This window comes from Dermacentor silvarum, chromosome 8 (genome assembly GCF_013339745.2).
Source record: "Dermacentor silvarum isolate Dsil-2018 chromosome 8, BIME_Dsil_1.4, whole genome shotgun sequence".
Classification (NCBI taxonomy): domain Eukaryota; kingdom Metazoa; phylum Arthropoda; class Arachnida; order Ixodida; family Ixodidae; genus Dermacentor; species Dermacentor silvarum.
Window position 1 is genome coordinate 77,168,386 of NC_051161.1, and position 15,694 is coordinate 77,184,079.

The 15,694-nt window shown below is 47.1% G+C and overlaps 1 protein-coding gene across 1 annotated transcript in view; it reads right to left on the reverse strand.

Moving 5' to 3' along the window:
• Positions 1-2,379: 2,379 nt before the first annotated feature.
• The window catches only part of LOC119462215 (protein eva-1), a 52,903-nt gene continuing 39,588 nt past the window's right edge, over positions 2,380-15,694 (reverse strand). Inside the window, exons 5-8 of the mRNA XM_037723563.2 lie at positions 15,151-15,297; positions 12,850-13,008; positions 10,706-10,876; positions 2,380-8,620 (exon numbers count right to left, since the gene is read on the reverse strand). Of these exons, the coding sequence (XP_037579491.1) occupies positions 8,286-8,620; positions 10,706-10,876; positions 12,850-13,008; positions 15,151-15,297 (812 nt within the window). The 3' untranslated portion in view covers positions 2,380-8,285. The remainder of the gene's footprint in view (positions 8,621-10,705; positions 10,877-12,849; positions 13,009-15,150; positions 15,298-15,694) is intronic.

The window sequence follows — 15,694 nt, forward strand, 5'->3', positions numbered from 1 at the left end:
TCGATAGTTCCGTGTCCCATGAGCGCATTCGGTGGTTGCTTTTGCCTTTTGGTGTGTACGGTCATTGCACTGTTTACCAGCTATGCCTCTATCATTCAACACTGGCCAAAAGAACGCAAGCTCTTGCTTTAAATAAGTGAGGACTGGATGTCTAAGCCCTAGAACCCTTGCTGCAAGATGGCTTTGCGCTGGCTGATATAGTTTGGCCCCATTTGATCTAAAGCCCTTCGCCCTCCTATAGAGATATATCACACGACAGTGAGCGCACTGTTAAGATGTCGAACCCCCGGTTGAAACATTTGCTTGCGCAAGTTGGTTTATAACTTAGAAGGAAAACAGTAGCGCGAAAGAAACAACGACGACACGAGTGCACAGGACTGACACTTGCCCATTGTAGGAGAAATGTGGTTACATTTCATTGGGCAAGTTGGTTCATACGTTTACTAAGACAAAACGTTAAGAACCAACTCGCCCAAGAAAATGTTTCACTAATCCATATTTCTCCTACATTCGGCAAGTGCCATGTCCTGTGTACTCGTCTCGTCCCGGTTGCAGCCGAAAGGCATCACGTCCGGGTGTTCCAGTAAGAGGTTCCTGGGCCTCGAGACCTTGCGCTGACGCCGGTTCGAGATCTCTCCTTGGCGGGGGCCAAGTTCAATTCCTGCCACACGTTTCCACGAACTCATACTTTGTTAGAAATAAACAGTGGCTTAGCTCGGTTATGCCAGGATATACGTAGCTTAGCAAAGGTTCAGCTGATTTCGGGATCCGATGAGTCAAGCTTCTCCGTTCTTCTGCGCTGTTGAGCAGCATTTGCGCTCTCCTTCTCCATGGCTATACCACACTGGCAAACGCCAGTCAGAAGCGCAGCGGCTCCAGCGCAGTGTCAGACGGCGACTGCACAGCGAGCGCGCGCCGGCGCCAGTGCGTCTACCACGGCTACGACGTCACTCCTCTGGAATGCGCAGACCGGCGGCGGTGAGTCGCGCGCGGCGGCGGCGGAGTGCGCGAGAGGTGCAGGCTCCGGTGGCTCCGGTGCGCAAGCCGTGTGACATCACTGATCCTTGCGCATGCGCAGCACGGCTCTTGATGTGCCGCGCGAAACGGGCTTGGCTAGGCCAGTGTAGCTAACGCTACAAAAACAAGGACGCATCTCCCTACATAGCGCCGGAAACCGAGAAGGAACTCTCAAGCTTAAGCGGTGGCAGACACAAGCAACTTTTCGATAATCGTCAATAATTTCTTTGTTCACGTCTGCATAGGACGACTACGGAAAACCTGTAGTGCGTGAATTCCAGAACTGCGACATGTTCGCGTTCAGGAATCCGTGAAATCTCGGTTTTTATTTTTTTTATACGATGTGTAGCCGATCACAAACATTTACAAGACGCTGGATTCCCAAACGTTTGTTAACGTTTGCATTTGTTAAATCACGCTCAGTTAAGGCATGGCGCTTCTAAAGAAATAAATCGCTATGTAGCACATAAGGCATACAAAATTACCTTTTGAGGCTATATGCTCAGGTTTAGCCAGAATTGAACTTATTCGCAAACACGGTGTCCCGTACTTTGTTTTTTAGGGGCGAAGCACCTGGGCCGAGCCTTGTCCCTCATCGTCGTCCGTTGTCCGTAGCTCTGGTTTGCATGGAGACTGCTAGGGGCGCTGCGGTGAACAAGGGTGTTCGTTCCCGACGCGCGCTCTCTTTCTATCTCGTCCGTAGCTCTGGTTTGCATGAAGTCCGCTAGGGGCGCTGCGGTGCACAAGGGAGTTCGTTCCCGACGCGCGCTCTCGTTCTCTTTCGTCCGTAGCTCTGGTTTCCATGGAGTCCGCTAGGGGCGCTGCGGTGCACAAGGGTGTTCGTTCCCGACGCACGCTCTCTTTCTCTCTTCAGCCATGGATGATAACGCTCGGTTCTGATAACGGCGCGCCCGCTATGGATGAAAAGGCGAGAGTGGCGGCTCAACTGCAAGCGGAGTCGAGGGCTCGCAAAGCTGCTGCAGCACAGCAACGCAGACAACAAGCGGGCCCGGAGTCTAGGGCGCGGGAAGCTGCAGCAGCACGGCAACGCCGCCATGCGGACCCGGACCAGAGGGCTCTCAAAGCTGCAGCTGTACGGCAACGCCGGCAATCGGACCCGGAGCTGAGGGCTCGCGAAGCTCGCGCTTGAACCGAGCATCGGCGCCACCAACCTCTCAACCACCAACCCACCAACGTCTTTCATCGATTTGGTATGATGGTTGGTATCTCTCAAAGTACAGCGCACAAGAGTCGCCACTCAAACGAAGCTTCCCGCATATTCCGACCTTGTTTCACTGTTAAAAATTTGATTCATGCGACGTTCACGGTTCCACAAGAACATGACTGAGACAAGAGCAACAGTAACAAAATAGCCAGTGTCATTTATTAGCATCTTTCAAAACATAGAGCAGCGATCTTTTGATACAGAAACAAGAAACAGAAGTGTATTGAAAAACAAAACGCCAACTTTTGGCGGTCTTTACCCGTCCACGCATACTGTTTAAATGTCGCAATGCCATTCTTCAATGTTCGTTCCACGTAGCAGCCAAAGAGAAAGTGGCACTTCTTGCTCCGTCGTGGCAATTTTTTTCCAGTCAAGTGCGCAGAAGATATGTCACCCGAGGTCGGGGAATATTGAGCAAGTACAGCGAATTCCGGTACACATGCATTGTATGACACACTTGGCACACATTCGCAAGAAAGAAGCAGACTCTCGCAAGCGTTGCAGAAAGTGCGAACCACAAGCAAAAGTTTTGCTCACTTTGCGTGGACTGCTTATCTAAAATTCCTCAATAACACAGTGTCCGGGCAAGCACTCGAAGTTTCCAGCGCATTATACTTGATAAAAGTAGAGTGCGAAATAGCGATTTGAGCATATGTTTGCGCAAGAATGTAATCAAATTTCCTGACTTTCCTGCAAAATGTGGTACCCTTTGACGGTGTTTAAACATAACAGACGTATCTGGGCATAACAGCAAGCAAAAACATCTAGCGCTTCATAGAGGCGAAAGGAAGCTGCATGTGATATCATTTAGCACAAGAAAAATAAAAAAAGATACAGTCGGTTGTAATGATTCGGTTTGACGGTACCGCGCCGGGACAGACGTTATCGCAGGCATCGAGGCGACGCTGACAGACCCCAAGTTCGCGAGAGCGGCACTGTACTTTCTTTTACTAATATTATTGCAAGCCACAACGCCAGATCGAGGTTTCCGAGCCGCGTCATTCCTGGCGGCGCCAGTTCAAGTTCGTTTAATTAATTTGGGTTGGATAACAATGCCACACGTAACGACCTAGATGCGGGTCGCTGTTTCACGAAACGGTGTTGGCACATCAGCATTTGTTTCAGCAACAATCAGCGTTTGTTTTGTTTTTTTGAACTGGGGAAAAAATAAACTCTGTACGGTAAGTCCGCGTCCAGCGTTTGGCACCACAGATATACTCATAATTATACAGCCACTGCCTATAATGGTGCACCAGTGCCTTCATCCTCACTTCAAGGATTCATTTGCATATTAAATATAAAACTGCATGGGAAAAGTAATCCCACTTTGTACCGCGAGGCAATGACTAAATGCCATTCGCTGTAACAAGCAACCATTATCTACCAAAGAATTTCGTCTGACTATAGCATCGAATTTGATCCGCAGCAGAATTCTTAGTACGAATTCAGAAAATGCCCTTAGAAATTCGTGCATGCTAAGAACACTAGACCACGGTGTGATAATAATTTGACGATTTGGAACAGCATCCCGTTGGGAAGCAGATAGCGACAAATTGTCACATAGCCTGTGTGAGCTAACCAAGATTTACTCTACACATTGCAGTCTATCAATTTGATCATCTCTACTCTACCTTGCAAAGTTGTCCATGCTGGTAACCACTCTGGCCCCATCTTTTTCATCATTTTCCCCACCATTACTTTAAACACTTTTTGCTTATATCCAACGCTGACTAGCTGACACACCCATCAGCCTTAAACACCAGCGTTTTCGGAAGATTGCCGTTTCCTACGATTCTGGCTGGGTTGTGTCTGTCTTTTGCGTGCTGTAGACGCAGGTCTCACACAGTTGGTAGTATTTGAGCCTACATGTGTTTGTCTTCACGCAGCCAGCACGGGCACCAAAAAACGAGGCACTTTTTTTTTTTTGTCGTACAATTTGGTGGGGTTGAACTGACTGACGCGCTCCACCTGTTAGCGGCAAAATAAAACTTGTGCCGCCGCCAGTCGCCTGTCAAAGTGCTTGAAATGACAAATCTGACTGAAAAATCATGTCGATTATAAATGTTGATATTGCAGTTTTTCTGACACCTAGAACGAAAACAGCGCCGGCTAAAGGGTCTGTTTCTGTTTCTTATGGCTTTCTTATTTGATTTTTGTGCTGTTTTCATTGTATATGCCATATACTAACTAGCCCCTCCTACTAGCCCTTCACCCCACCCAAAGATAAAAAAAAGAAACCTCTCATGAAGTCCTTGTTTCTGGGGTTTTACGTGCCAAAACCAGTTCTGATTATGAGGCACGCCGTAGTGGAGGGCTCCGAATTAATTTTGACCACCTGAGGTTCTTTAGCGTGCACTACAACTCAAGCACACGGGCTTTTTTGCATTCCGCATCCATCGAAATGCAGCCGCCGCGGCCCTCTCATGAAGTCCGTTTCCACCGCTCTTCTCAAATGAAATGCCCAATGATAGTCTCTTTTGTTATCGATAGGTGGGCGAGAATCAGGAGACTTCCACTTTTTTTACCAATTACTGTTTGTGGATTCTGAAATGGGGTGCTTTTGGGAAGTTTCACAATTGGTATGAATGAACAACTCAGCGAACAAGGGTAGCCTCAACCTGAAGTTTTGACAAGAAGACTTGTCGAACATTCAAATCTCCACCATCCTGTGAACCATTCAGCTTGCTTATTCGCGCTGAAGCATTACTCTGCCCTTTAGGGCTATCTGTTTTCATTTACTTCATTTCTTTTCTTCACTTCGATCTTCTAATCAGGCATAGCAGCTTGGCACTGCATGACGTTCTTGTCTGACAGATAAGCATACGTTCTTTCTATCTACAAGATAATATCAATTAGTAATAATTAGGGTTTGCCAGCTCATTCCATCTGAGCCTCCATTTAACTCTTTTCTTTATTAATAGACATATTGTGGTTCAAATAAGAACGATCTTGGCATCAGTGGCATCACATTTTCGGTTGCTCAGTTCAGTTCATCAGAACAGTTCCTTTTCCTTCTTGCTTTCGGATATGCAGACGGGGAACTGTAATTAGATAACTAATATTGTGAAACGCTTTTAGTACTCGAAGTATTCTTGTTTGAATGTTACAGTTAATGCCCAACTGAGAGAAATGGTCGCGACAAAGCATTACACCACACAGTTTTCGGGAACACAATTTCTGCGACTCAAGTGCTCGTTTGTGGCGGCCTCCAAACTTCCAACATTGACATCGGAGTTCACGAAAATATTATTTTCGGAAGCAGAGGCTCGCGGTTTTGGAGCCGAGTCCCGTGACTTCTTCGCCATTCATTTCTCTACACTATTCCGCCTTAATGGCACGCGCTTTCAGCAGTCACTTTTCACCAAGGAAATGCATGCGAGCACGAAAAAACACCACACAAAAAAAAAGACAGCCGCCGATTTTTAAAATAAAACTGATACTTCCTCGTTTCGACCAAACAAGTCGACAGAAGCACAACACCGGCCCTGTAGGGAGCTGTACAATTTTACAGTTATGAGTCAACAGTAATTTACAGAAACGTGAGCCAACGGTGCACAGAAGACACATACAACAATAACTGTGCAGGTCAGCAACACAACGTGCTTTCGGACACAGTAAACAGTTCAAACTTGTTCCAATCTTGCAACAGTCGTCTTACAGCCCTTACCCGCGGTATAGCTGAATAACCATTTGCTTGAGAGTGCGAAAACACACCTAGAAATGTGCGAACATACAGGCGTCAAAATGATGCTGATCGTTAATGACAGATAAACAGGACATCTCACACCGACAGGAAATAAAAGTTACCCGTACATGACGAGCTGCATCGCGATCACTTACATGAGATATTAGTGAAGCAAACATTTTGCTGAACCAGTGTTACTGCACTTGATGGCCGAGAACTAAATTCATCACTTCCAAAACGTATCAGTGTCGTCTGAGCAGACTTAGAGCTGCCCTTACGTTGAACTTAAATTTTAAGCTCATGCACGACGTCCCCACGTGGGAGGCCTAGGCCCAGCCACCACCTCTTGCTGGTTTTAATAAAGTTTATTCAGTCAGTCATGCACGTCACATCACAGCCATAGGAGCTAAGCCACCATGAGTGGACCCTAATGGGTGGACTTTAACCTCATCTTCTGAGACGCTGGTATGGGCGCTTGCATAACCCACCGAGATAAATATCGCATCTGGTAGTTATCTGTCAGAACACTCGGTAAGCGTGTGCGGGTCCATTCTGTGCATCTTGCTGACGTTTTTTTTTTCTTTTTTTTTAAGTTGGTCGGCTGATCGCGTAAGCTGTGCAGACCAATGAGTCACATCTCGACTTTTCATGTGTGCACTTGTCAAGCACGGAACATTGGAACTCGGTATTGAAGTCACGTGCAGTGGTGAAGTACACAGGAGAGCCACGAAACGCAATTGACAAATTATGCATAACTTGCTGCAAGCAAGGGATGACAGGAGATGGTACATAAAATCAGTGCACGATATGCCCACGTAGATCAACATCTTTTAAGCTACTGGCTTCAATAAATATTTGTACAACGAAGCCGGCTTTGTAGCTCTTGCCCATTGTTTAACACAGAACGACCACCGGTGTAATAAATTAGCCATAATTCATCTATAACGTAAGAAGGTATATCTTATTGTTCTTCATTATAATACATATCATCACTCAAGCCCTGTATATCCAAGTGAAAAGCTATAGAGGGCCTTGTTGTTGCATTATTCTCATTCGAAAAGTGCGTGTTGACTGACGCTTGAATGTACGCGTGCAAAACAAATTATGTAACACCATCCAATCTAATGCAGTGAACTCGACAATACGCGTTCGTCAGTAGTTCTAGGTGAAGATAATATGCTTGTGTCCCTTAAGTGTTGGAACAAAATTTGGCCTCTTCAGCACTCTAGGCCTATGTGCGCTCAGTGCAGTGCTTTTATGTGACTGGTGACACACTTGCACTAATTACGTAGACATAGCCGGCTTACAGCTGCTATAACAAGGGGCTAAGGTGAGCACACATGTCATTAAAACGAAACTACCGATTTTTCCAATGTAAACAGAGGCAGTTCTGTAAAACATTCTTCACAAGGAGTGAAGATATCGGTCTTGGGACTTGAACGTCAAAGGTTTTAGCAGCAAGCATGGTCCACCGTTATCCTACAGACATCACATTGAATTTTTGCTATGAGTACGTGGGTGAATGCATCAACTATCCATAACAAAGATTACGAAGGAAATGCAGAAAGTATATTTTTTTTCACGCGTCAGTTAATAACCACAACCTCGCAGTACTTGAGAGACTGCCATCCTGGTGAGAGCACTGCTACTCACATCCCCGACGTAGTCGTGTTGATAGACCGGTTCCCTGACGTAGTCTTTCTTCAGTTGTGGTCAGCCTTAAAAGCTTTTTTTGAAACGATGCAAACGCACAGAATTTCTTTGGGCCGACACTGTGGACACCGGATGACCACGAACTCTGACCTCCTCTATCGGGCTCAGGTTAAGCTCTGCGCGGAAAACGCAACAAGTCAGAGTGAGCGAGGCATTTGATATGCTCCACGTACTGCTCATCCTTAAACATCTTAATTGGAACACTCGCAGGCACTGTTGTTATAGTGGTATTAGTTACTTTACATGCTGTACAAACTGTCGCCGCCGTAACGCCGACGCGCGTTGAGTTGGCGCAATGGGATCTTTCGCAGGCCACACGCAATTCACGCCATCGCGCGGCCAAGTCAAAACAGTATCCGTGGTGTTCGGTCGTCTTCACACCTCGAAGCCTACAGCCTGTTGGCGTATGTAGCTTCTCTATAGTGTGATAGGGTAGGGTCCTGTAAAAATGACGACCACCGCGGTTTCACGAACAGCGCGATTAAACGTCTACGCCCTGACGTATGCGAGTTACCTTAGGTCATCGCAATTATTTTTTGGCATCGGCGCGTTCCTGAATGTGCATACTGGCTCGAGGAGGTGACGAGAGTGCGAACGAGAAGAAAACAACAACAAATACGAGTCTCCTCCTCGGCCTTTTCACCACTAGCTGTAGTAGTAGTTGTTCGTCGATCGCGACACGGGTGCCCGCGGGTAGGTGTCGCTGTCGTGGCGGCTTATGCCCGATCTGTTGGCGTAGCGCACGACTTCAATCGTGTGCGCGTGCCTGGTTGCCGAGCCGGAAGCGTCCACTGGATCCGCTCTACCTCCGCCGTCGCACTCGTCGAACGAGCTCGACAACGGCTCGGAGCACTTGACCTCGTCCTGACGCTTGTCGCGGCGCCGCTGCACGTAGAGGCGAGCCGACAGCACAACCAGGAAGGCGACGATGCCGCAGCCCAGGCTCAGCAGCACGTACAGGATGAACTTCTCTTTGTTCGCTGCGGGTTGAGACATTGAGTACGAGAGAGAAACAATGTTTAGCTACAGCAGCCACTAGTACGGGTCTTCCATTGTATACAAGAGAGAGAGAAAGAGAACAGGAAAGGGAGAGAGGTTGAACACGTTGCCATCCGGTTTGCTAATCTACATTGAGGGAGGGCGAAGCGGGAAGAAAGGGAAAAATATAAGGAGTGATGCGCACGCACTAACAGCGTTCATGTGCAAAGGCAATTGCACAGCCCAGTCGTCTTTTAAAAATTAAGCGGTGACTTAGCGGTAAATGCAAGATAAATGAGTTACGTGGTCCCGCTCGACAGAGTCTACACTCGCTCGACACACGTGCTGCCTCTTCGCGCGCACGTGCGTGCGTCCGTGCGTGTGTGCGTGTGCGTGCCTGCGTGTGTGTGTGTGTGTGACCTTTGACAATCCTAATGTTCACGCATTAAAGATGCAGCAGTGTTCTGCATGGTGTGTTTCAATTCGTTGCAAGTGACGGTTGAGTCTATATTCCCAACATTTGTTTCTTCTGTGAACGCTCTGCCATCTAGCTTCACGAAATTTCTACATACGAGGCTTCGTTAGGCCCTCCTATAGCGAAAGGCACAACCGGATTGTGAGTTTCCGAGTGCGTTAGGGGCCCTGTCCTCAATGTAGTCAATAAACTGCAAAAGGCTAAAATGCGGTATTCGCTTTAATTTTGTCCAAGACAAATAACCGTTGAAAGCGGCACATAAAGAAGGTACTAGAAATGGCCGGCTCAACCACTGGTCTTGCAGCGCCGGTAAGTGCAATCATTATATAAAGCGCTGCTATTGGTTCGCGCAATCAGTCTCCTATGCGAGCGTTACTTTCCCTGTTATTTTTTTTTCTTGGCAGAAAATTAGGTTGTGGCATTTAACGCCCCATAGGAACACGCGAGCTAATGAGAAATGATGTATCGGGAGACTCCGGATCAAGTTTTACCAGGTGGGATTCTTTAACATACACATTCATCTATGTACATGAGTATTCCGCATTCCGCCTGATCAGAATGCCGCCCCCACGGCCCGAAATCGAAACCCCGACCTTTTGCTTTGCAGCAGTACACCACAACCACTGAGACACCGCGGCGGACAGGTTCTTTGGCTTAATTAGTAAGATGAAAACAAAGAATAGCTGGGCTAGTTGTTACGCTGATGTACAGTCTCGTGCAATATAAGCTGTAACACGGTTCCCGTAGTTAAGGGACCCCAAGAGTGAGCGGTGGCGCCGACATACGAAACGTTGGACAACTAAACACCGTTCCGATTACTGGTATCAATGAAACCAATTTTTCGTATGGCGATACCGCCGTATAGTCTTGGGGCACCTTCGACCACGGGCACCGTGTTGCATCTCATTAATACGTGACTGTACATGATGAAATAGCGCAAAAGAAAAAGCACGAAGGGGAAGAAACGACAGTTTGGCTTAACTTGGGTAGTAATGCCGAAGCGCTAAATATAGATGAGCCCACTCCCAAGGAAAATGTGGAAGGTAGCGGAGTGGCAACCACTGCGTCAACAGGGCGAGTTTACGAACAGTACGCACACAACATACATGATTAATGTATCTCATTCAGACCAGTGCCTCGCAGAAACGTTAAATGAACCTTCGGAGCGCTGCACGCAAAGGTGATACGAACCCATGCTCTAAGCCGTAAAACTTGGCGTTCAAGCAGCCATCCCCGAGGCACATTTAGTGCGGATATTCGGGCTGTCCTTCAGTGGGTAAAGTGGTTGCAATAGCAGATTAAACGTACTATACGCATTGTCCTATCTACATTGTGCGCAGCGCCCAGTGTCGTTCGTATAACCTTAATTTCACACAATTATTTTGTATATAGGCAAATTTCAGACAGATACAGCGCAGACGTGTAGGATGACGTCTGCTATCACATGGCATGTGAAAATGACACATTGGGTAGTAATTGCGAATAGGCGTATACTCCTGACCCGGGTCAGTCCAATCATCCCAGCTTTTTTCCGCTACGTAACAGCTTCCAAGAAGCTCCCATATACGCACACTATCATATGAAAAAGACAAACCGTTATCACGAAACGTACCTCTTACAAACTTGTAGGCCGCGACCCATTCGGTGACGAAGCCAATGGCTCGGTGGCCGCTTCCACTCAAGGTGCAATTGACGTGTTTGTCGTCTTCTGCGGTCCTATCTCGCAGCAGGTCGATCTTTTTGTTCACTGGCTCTGGTATCAGATTTCGATCCATCGGCACGGCTGAAAGAGTAAAAGGCAACTATAACAAAACAGAACAGGTTGACGTGGAAAATTAAAATTTAATTCTGGGGTTGTGTGTACCAAAACCACGGTATGATTTTGATGCACGCCGTAGTGGGGGGACTGCGGAATAATTTTGACCGCCTGGGGTTACACACTGCGAACCTAAATTGAAGTACACGAGGGTTCTTGCATCGCACCCCCTTAGAAATGTGGTCGCCAAGGCCGGGAAACGAACCCGCGACCCCGTGTTTAGTAGCGAAACACCACAGCCACTAAGTCACCGCGGCGGCTCACAAGTTGACTAGTGCTAAGAAAAACTTACATTTCTCACGCGGCGTACGATAAATTGTCACTGCTATGTGCCCTATGTGTGCTACCGAAAAGCCCCAGCAAATACAACGCCAACGTTGTCTTAAAAAAAAAGTAATGTGGTCTTAGTCCGCCTAATGGCAGATAGTGTTCGCAACAGCAAACGTATCCTGGATTCAACATCACTAAATTTACATACATACAGCTTTCCATTTGATCTAACATAGCAGGAAGAAAGGAAAATAAAACTTTGTGCGCACATTTTCGGGTAAACGAATAGCAGTTGTAGGTGCTAAAATACAGCAGTTTTACAGCTAAAAATACAGATAATACGAATTCTGCTCTCATCACAGGGTAGTTCATGCGTAACAATGCCTCAAATAAACCACCGGAAGGCATTTGCTGCTTCGCTCATCGGAAAGTTCGATACACACAAGGAAGCTCGAGGTGTAACTTGAACGGCAATGCATGAAAAATTGATTGAAATTCCTTCTATGTGTGCCTCGCTAATCTCTTCACACAGGCTACCACACATGTCGCACTATCACGTTTTTCCAAGCAGAATAACTTTGCTGGGGCAGCAGGAAATTATCCCACTATGCCTATAGCATTGTCACTCTTTCCCCACATTTTTGGCGGAGGATCAAATAATCAGGACGCCGAAATCACGGTTCGCTATATTATCACCGCTTCTACGTTCTTGTTTCGGTAGTCGATAGCTTATGGTGGAACAGTTATGGCGGCGATGTCTATAAAGTCGCTTCTGTTTGTAGAACGAAAGTTCTTCAGTCGCGCTACTCCTGAAACAGCGCTTAGAACTACGGAGAGACTTTAAATCAAGCTAGACAGCTGACCGACGCGCTGCCAGTTATCGACCAGCCGAACGTTTGCTTATACGCATCGTCACCGTCATGAAATATCATCGGCTAAAAAAAAAAAACTTGCCTGAAAGAACATGTTTAAAGAAATTACTGTTTGTTTTTATTCATTATCAGGGTGTTTCATAAAGTCAGTTTATTTATTGCGGTGCTCGAAAAAGTGGTGCAATTCCGTGGGCGCGGTGGCCTATATTTACCGTTTGCTTTGCCTCCAGGTGACGCGACAATCAGCAACCTCCGCGAGTTTACATATGTGTGCACCTCACTTTTGAAATATGCCACGTACGAGAAGTTCCACAACAGGTACGATCTAAACACTTCCGCTTGGAAGTTTGCCGCTGCACGATGAATATTGCAATGCTAGGGTAAAGACGCACGACTTGTCATTTGTAAGTACGGAAGTTTTCCATCTCCTGCATAGTTTCTGGCTTGGAAAGAGAGATTGAGACATTTCCGATAAATGCATTCTTTAACATGCTGTCATACGTGTGACTCATCCCAGCGAGAGCAGGAGGAGGAAAGGGAGGAAAGGGAGGGAGGTCAAGCAGACGTGCATCCGCTTTGCTACCCTAGATAAAGAGCAACTGGTTAAGGGATGAAAACAAAGAAAGAAAGGAAAGGGAGCAGGGCAGCAGTGCGAACACGTGGACGACTACACTCGGTCATTGAGGCAGAGAACAGGAAGTTATCAGACTGCTGCCCATGTGTTCAAGAATATTTCGCTCTGCAATTGCCTAGGAGGGAGCTGAAAGCTTGTGGAAGCACGAAGCTTGCGCCGCATACCAGGCAGCGACTCGGCCGGTGCATACGGACCCCCATCAGGACTGAAGGTGGATGGCTGGTAGCGCGCCTCTTCCACGTATCCTTCCTCCTCCTCGTCCATTCTGTCCTTGGGCGAGTCGGTGCCGCCTATGTCGAGGTCCTTGAGGATCTCCTTGGGCGCTGCAGGACAAGCAGAATGGCCGTCCGAAACAAGGTGTACATCAATCAGAAGTTCAACATAGGGCATGCGCAGGAAAAAAAAAAGAGGGGTGGAGGAGGGTGTACTAGACAATTACCTTCTTTGTGTGCAAAAGAATAAGGGAATGTGTTGTAATTGCACCCAAGTATGGCACTCATAATTAAGCGTTACCGTAAGTAGTCTAGTAACACAGTATGACTACACAAGTTTTCCCCGCCATTTTTACGTAATTGGGAAGAGATCAGCGTTTCGTTTATTGACCTAAATAAATGAAATGAAATATATTCTGGAACATTCTAGCAAGAACGGAGTACTTAGCCCACACATGGGCTTTAGACCACAATGGAGCCCGCTGCCGACAGTAGCGCCGGCTGCTTTGTGGCATTCCTGTCGACACCAGCAGGCTCAAGTTGCCGGCACTTGCAGCGCTGTGCCGACAACTTGAGGCGCGGTGTTCATGAAAGAAGTGCAGGTTTTTCCCGTTGCTTTGCGTGGTTGTGTCCTCCTTTTTGCAAGCGCTAAATTTTCTGCGGTCATGAAAGGGAGAGATAAAAAATATAGGAAGGGAGAGTTAACCAGGTCGCGCCTGGTTGGCAAACCTATTGATACGACCAGTGCCAAAACAGACAAGAAATAAAAAAAAAGAGGTGACGACGACAAGCACTGAGCTGAGCAGCGCAAAAAAAAAAAGACACAAAACACCGAATTAGGTCATGAGGACAGGCACCGTGCTTGTCCTCGTCGCCTCTTTTAAGTGTTTCCTGTCCGTTTTTGTGCTGGTCGTATCAATATGGAATACCAACTAGCCCAGTCTCACACCTTACGTGGCAACCCTACACGCGGGGAAGAAGAAAGGGCGAAAGTGATATAGAAGGAAAAAGGAGACTCAATATGCGCACACCCGCAGATGAATGTTCGCTCACGTATAGTCACAAGCGCTAGTATAGCCCAGCTGCTTTCAAGGAGCGCATTCTCACTTCAGTGGCCTTGTGCATACTTGAGTCCTTCGTTCAAGACCTCAGGATCGTTACTTCCGTGTACGGTCGGTTGTCTGCGTGGTGTCAGTATATACGTTGAGAGCCGAAGGATCGGCAGGTGCAAAGAATGCGCTCTATAGCTTCACCAGCAGTGAAGCAAAGTTTCCGATGCTCTCATTTTGTCGGCGAAGAGGTTTCATGCAGCAGAGGAGCGATGTTGCACATTCTGTTTCGCGCGCAGCGTAGGAAGATGTCGCCACCAGCGCAACGGTACTCGTGACAGCATCCTGACATCCATTTACGTCGCGCATGTAATCCGACACGTGCTTTGGCCGACAACGTAGACAACGTTCCGATACATGCAGGCGGGCCTTGCGCCCAGCGATAACTAAGAATTGTTAGCAGGTGGTAAACGGTAACCGCAACAACACAAACAAGTACGCATGTCAATACGTACTACCGCTACATATGTGCCGGTTATAGGCTCTGTTCTTTACGAAACTATACGCAATTGAGCAATAATAGATCCTCGCTGCAACAAATATACGCCTTCGAGCGCAAAATTCCTTTATTGAAGCCAAGGTTTCCATGCCTTCCTTCCACGGTTCGGCGATCATGCTTGATCGCTTTCTTATTGAGTAAAGTTGGTCGGTCCCGGAGACAGCTTAATCCGCTGCTGCGTTCTGGAGATCTTGTCGTCTTGCCGAGGAGCCATGTGATCGCTATGCAAAACTCTACGTAGAAGGGAAACGCTTACATGGGCTTTACCGCGGAGTTAGACGGCACAAAACTTTTGCGACGGAAGAAGAACGTGAAACTGCACTTAGTTTTCCATAAAGTGAAACAGCATGCGTCATGTATCTCTTTGCAGAGCATTTAAGTGAAGCGTTTCAAGCAAGCCTCACCCGACGTTGATTCTAACAAGTCCGTTGGATCTAACGTACTTTATATTACTTTTTGATTCATTTACACACCGAATCCGATCAACAAACACCACTCTATCTGTTCTGCAAGCATGAAGTCGGAAGTCGAAATCGTTGCGTTTATTATTACGACAATACTTTGGCACTTTCTTTGTGTCCGCTGTATATAGAAGATCTGGAGCGTCGGGGCTTATAGTTTGTCGTCAAATACTGCAGCGCTTACCGCAGGTGTAGACAACCTTGAGGAAGAGCCGCGAGTCACGGTGGCAGCCGGGGTTGCCAAAGGTGCCCATGTCGGCGGCTACGGTGCACTTGCGACGACCGTGGCACGATGTCAGCACCGTCTCAGTAGCGTAACTCACCTGGCAAACTGTGACAAGGCAGATGAATAAGTGACAACTAAACCTGGGCATCGATTAACATTCTTAACCCGATTAATTGAAACCTTTTATTTGGTTAAATAATTACCGGCATTGTAGATTTACGTATGTAATCTAAGAAAAACTGAAACGGAGGAGGTTTGTGCATAAATTTCGAAAAAGAGAGTGTGATTCGAATTAACGTGTGCATTTATTGCAAGGTCAGCGACATGTTGCTTGAGTGGACATATATCAAGCATATAGAACGTGCTCGAGCGTTATCGTAAGTCTAACTGCCGTGAGAGTGTTTACTTGACCATTTGTCCTTCTAGCTTTAACTGCAGCGCGCGTGGGGCGGATCCATCTAGGAGCATTGTTGCTCAGTCCGTGGTTCCCTTTCCCTGACGC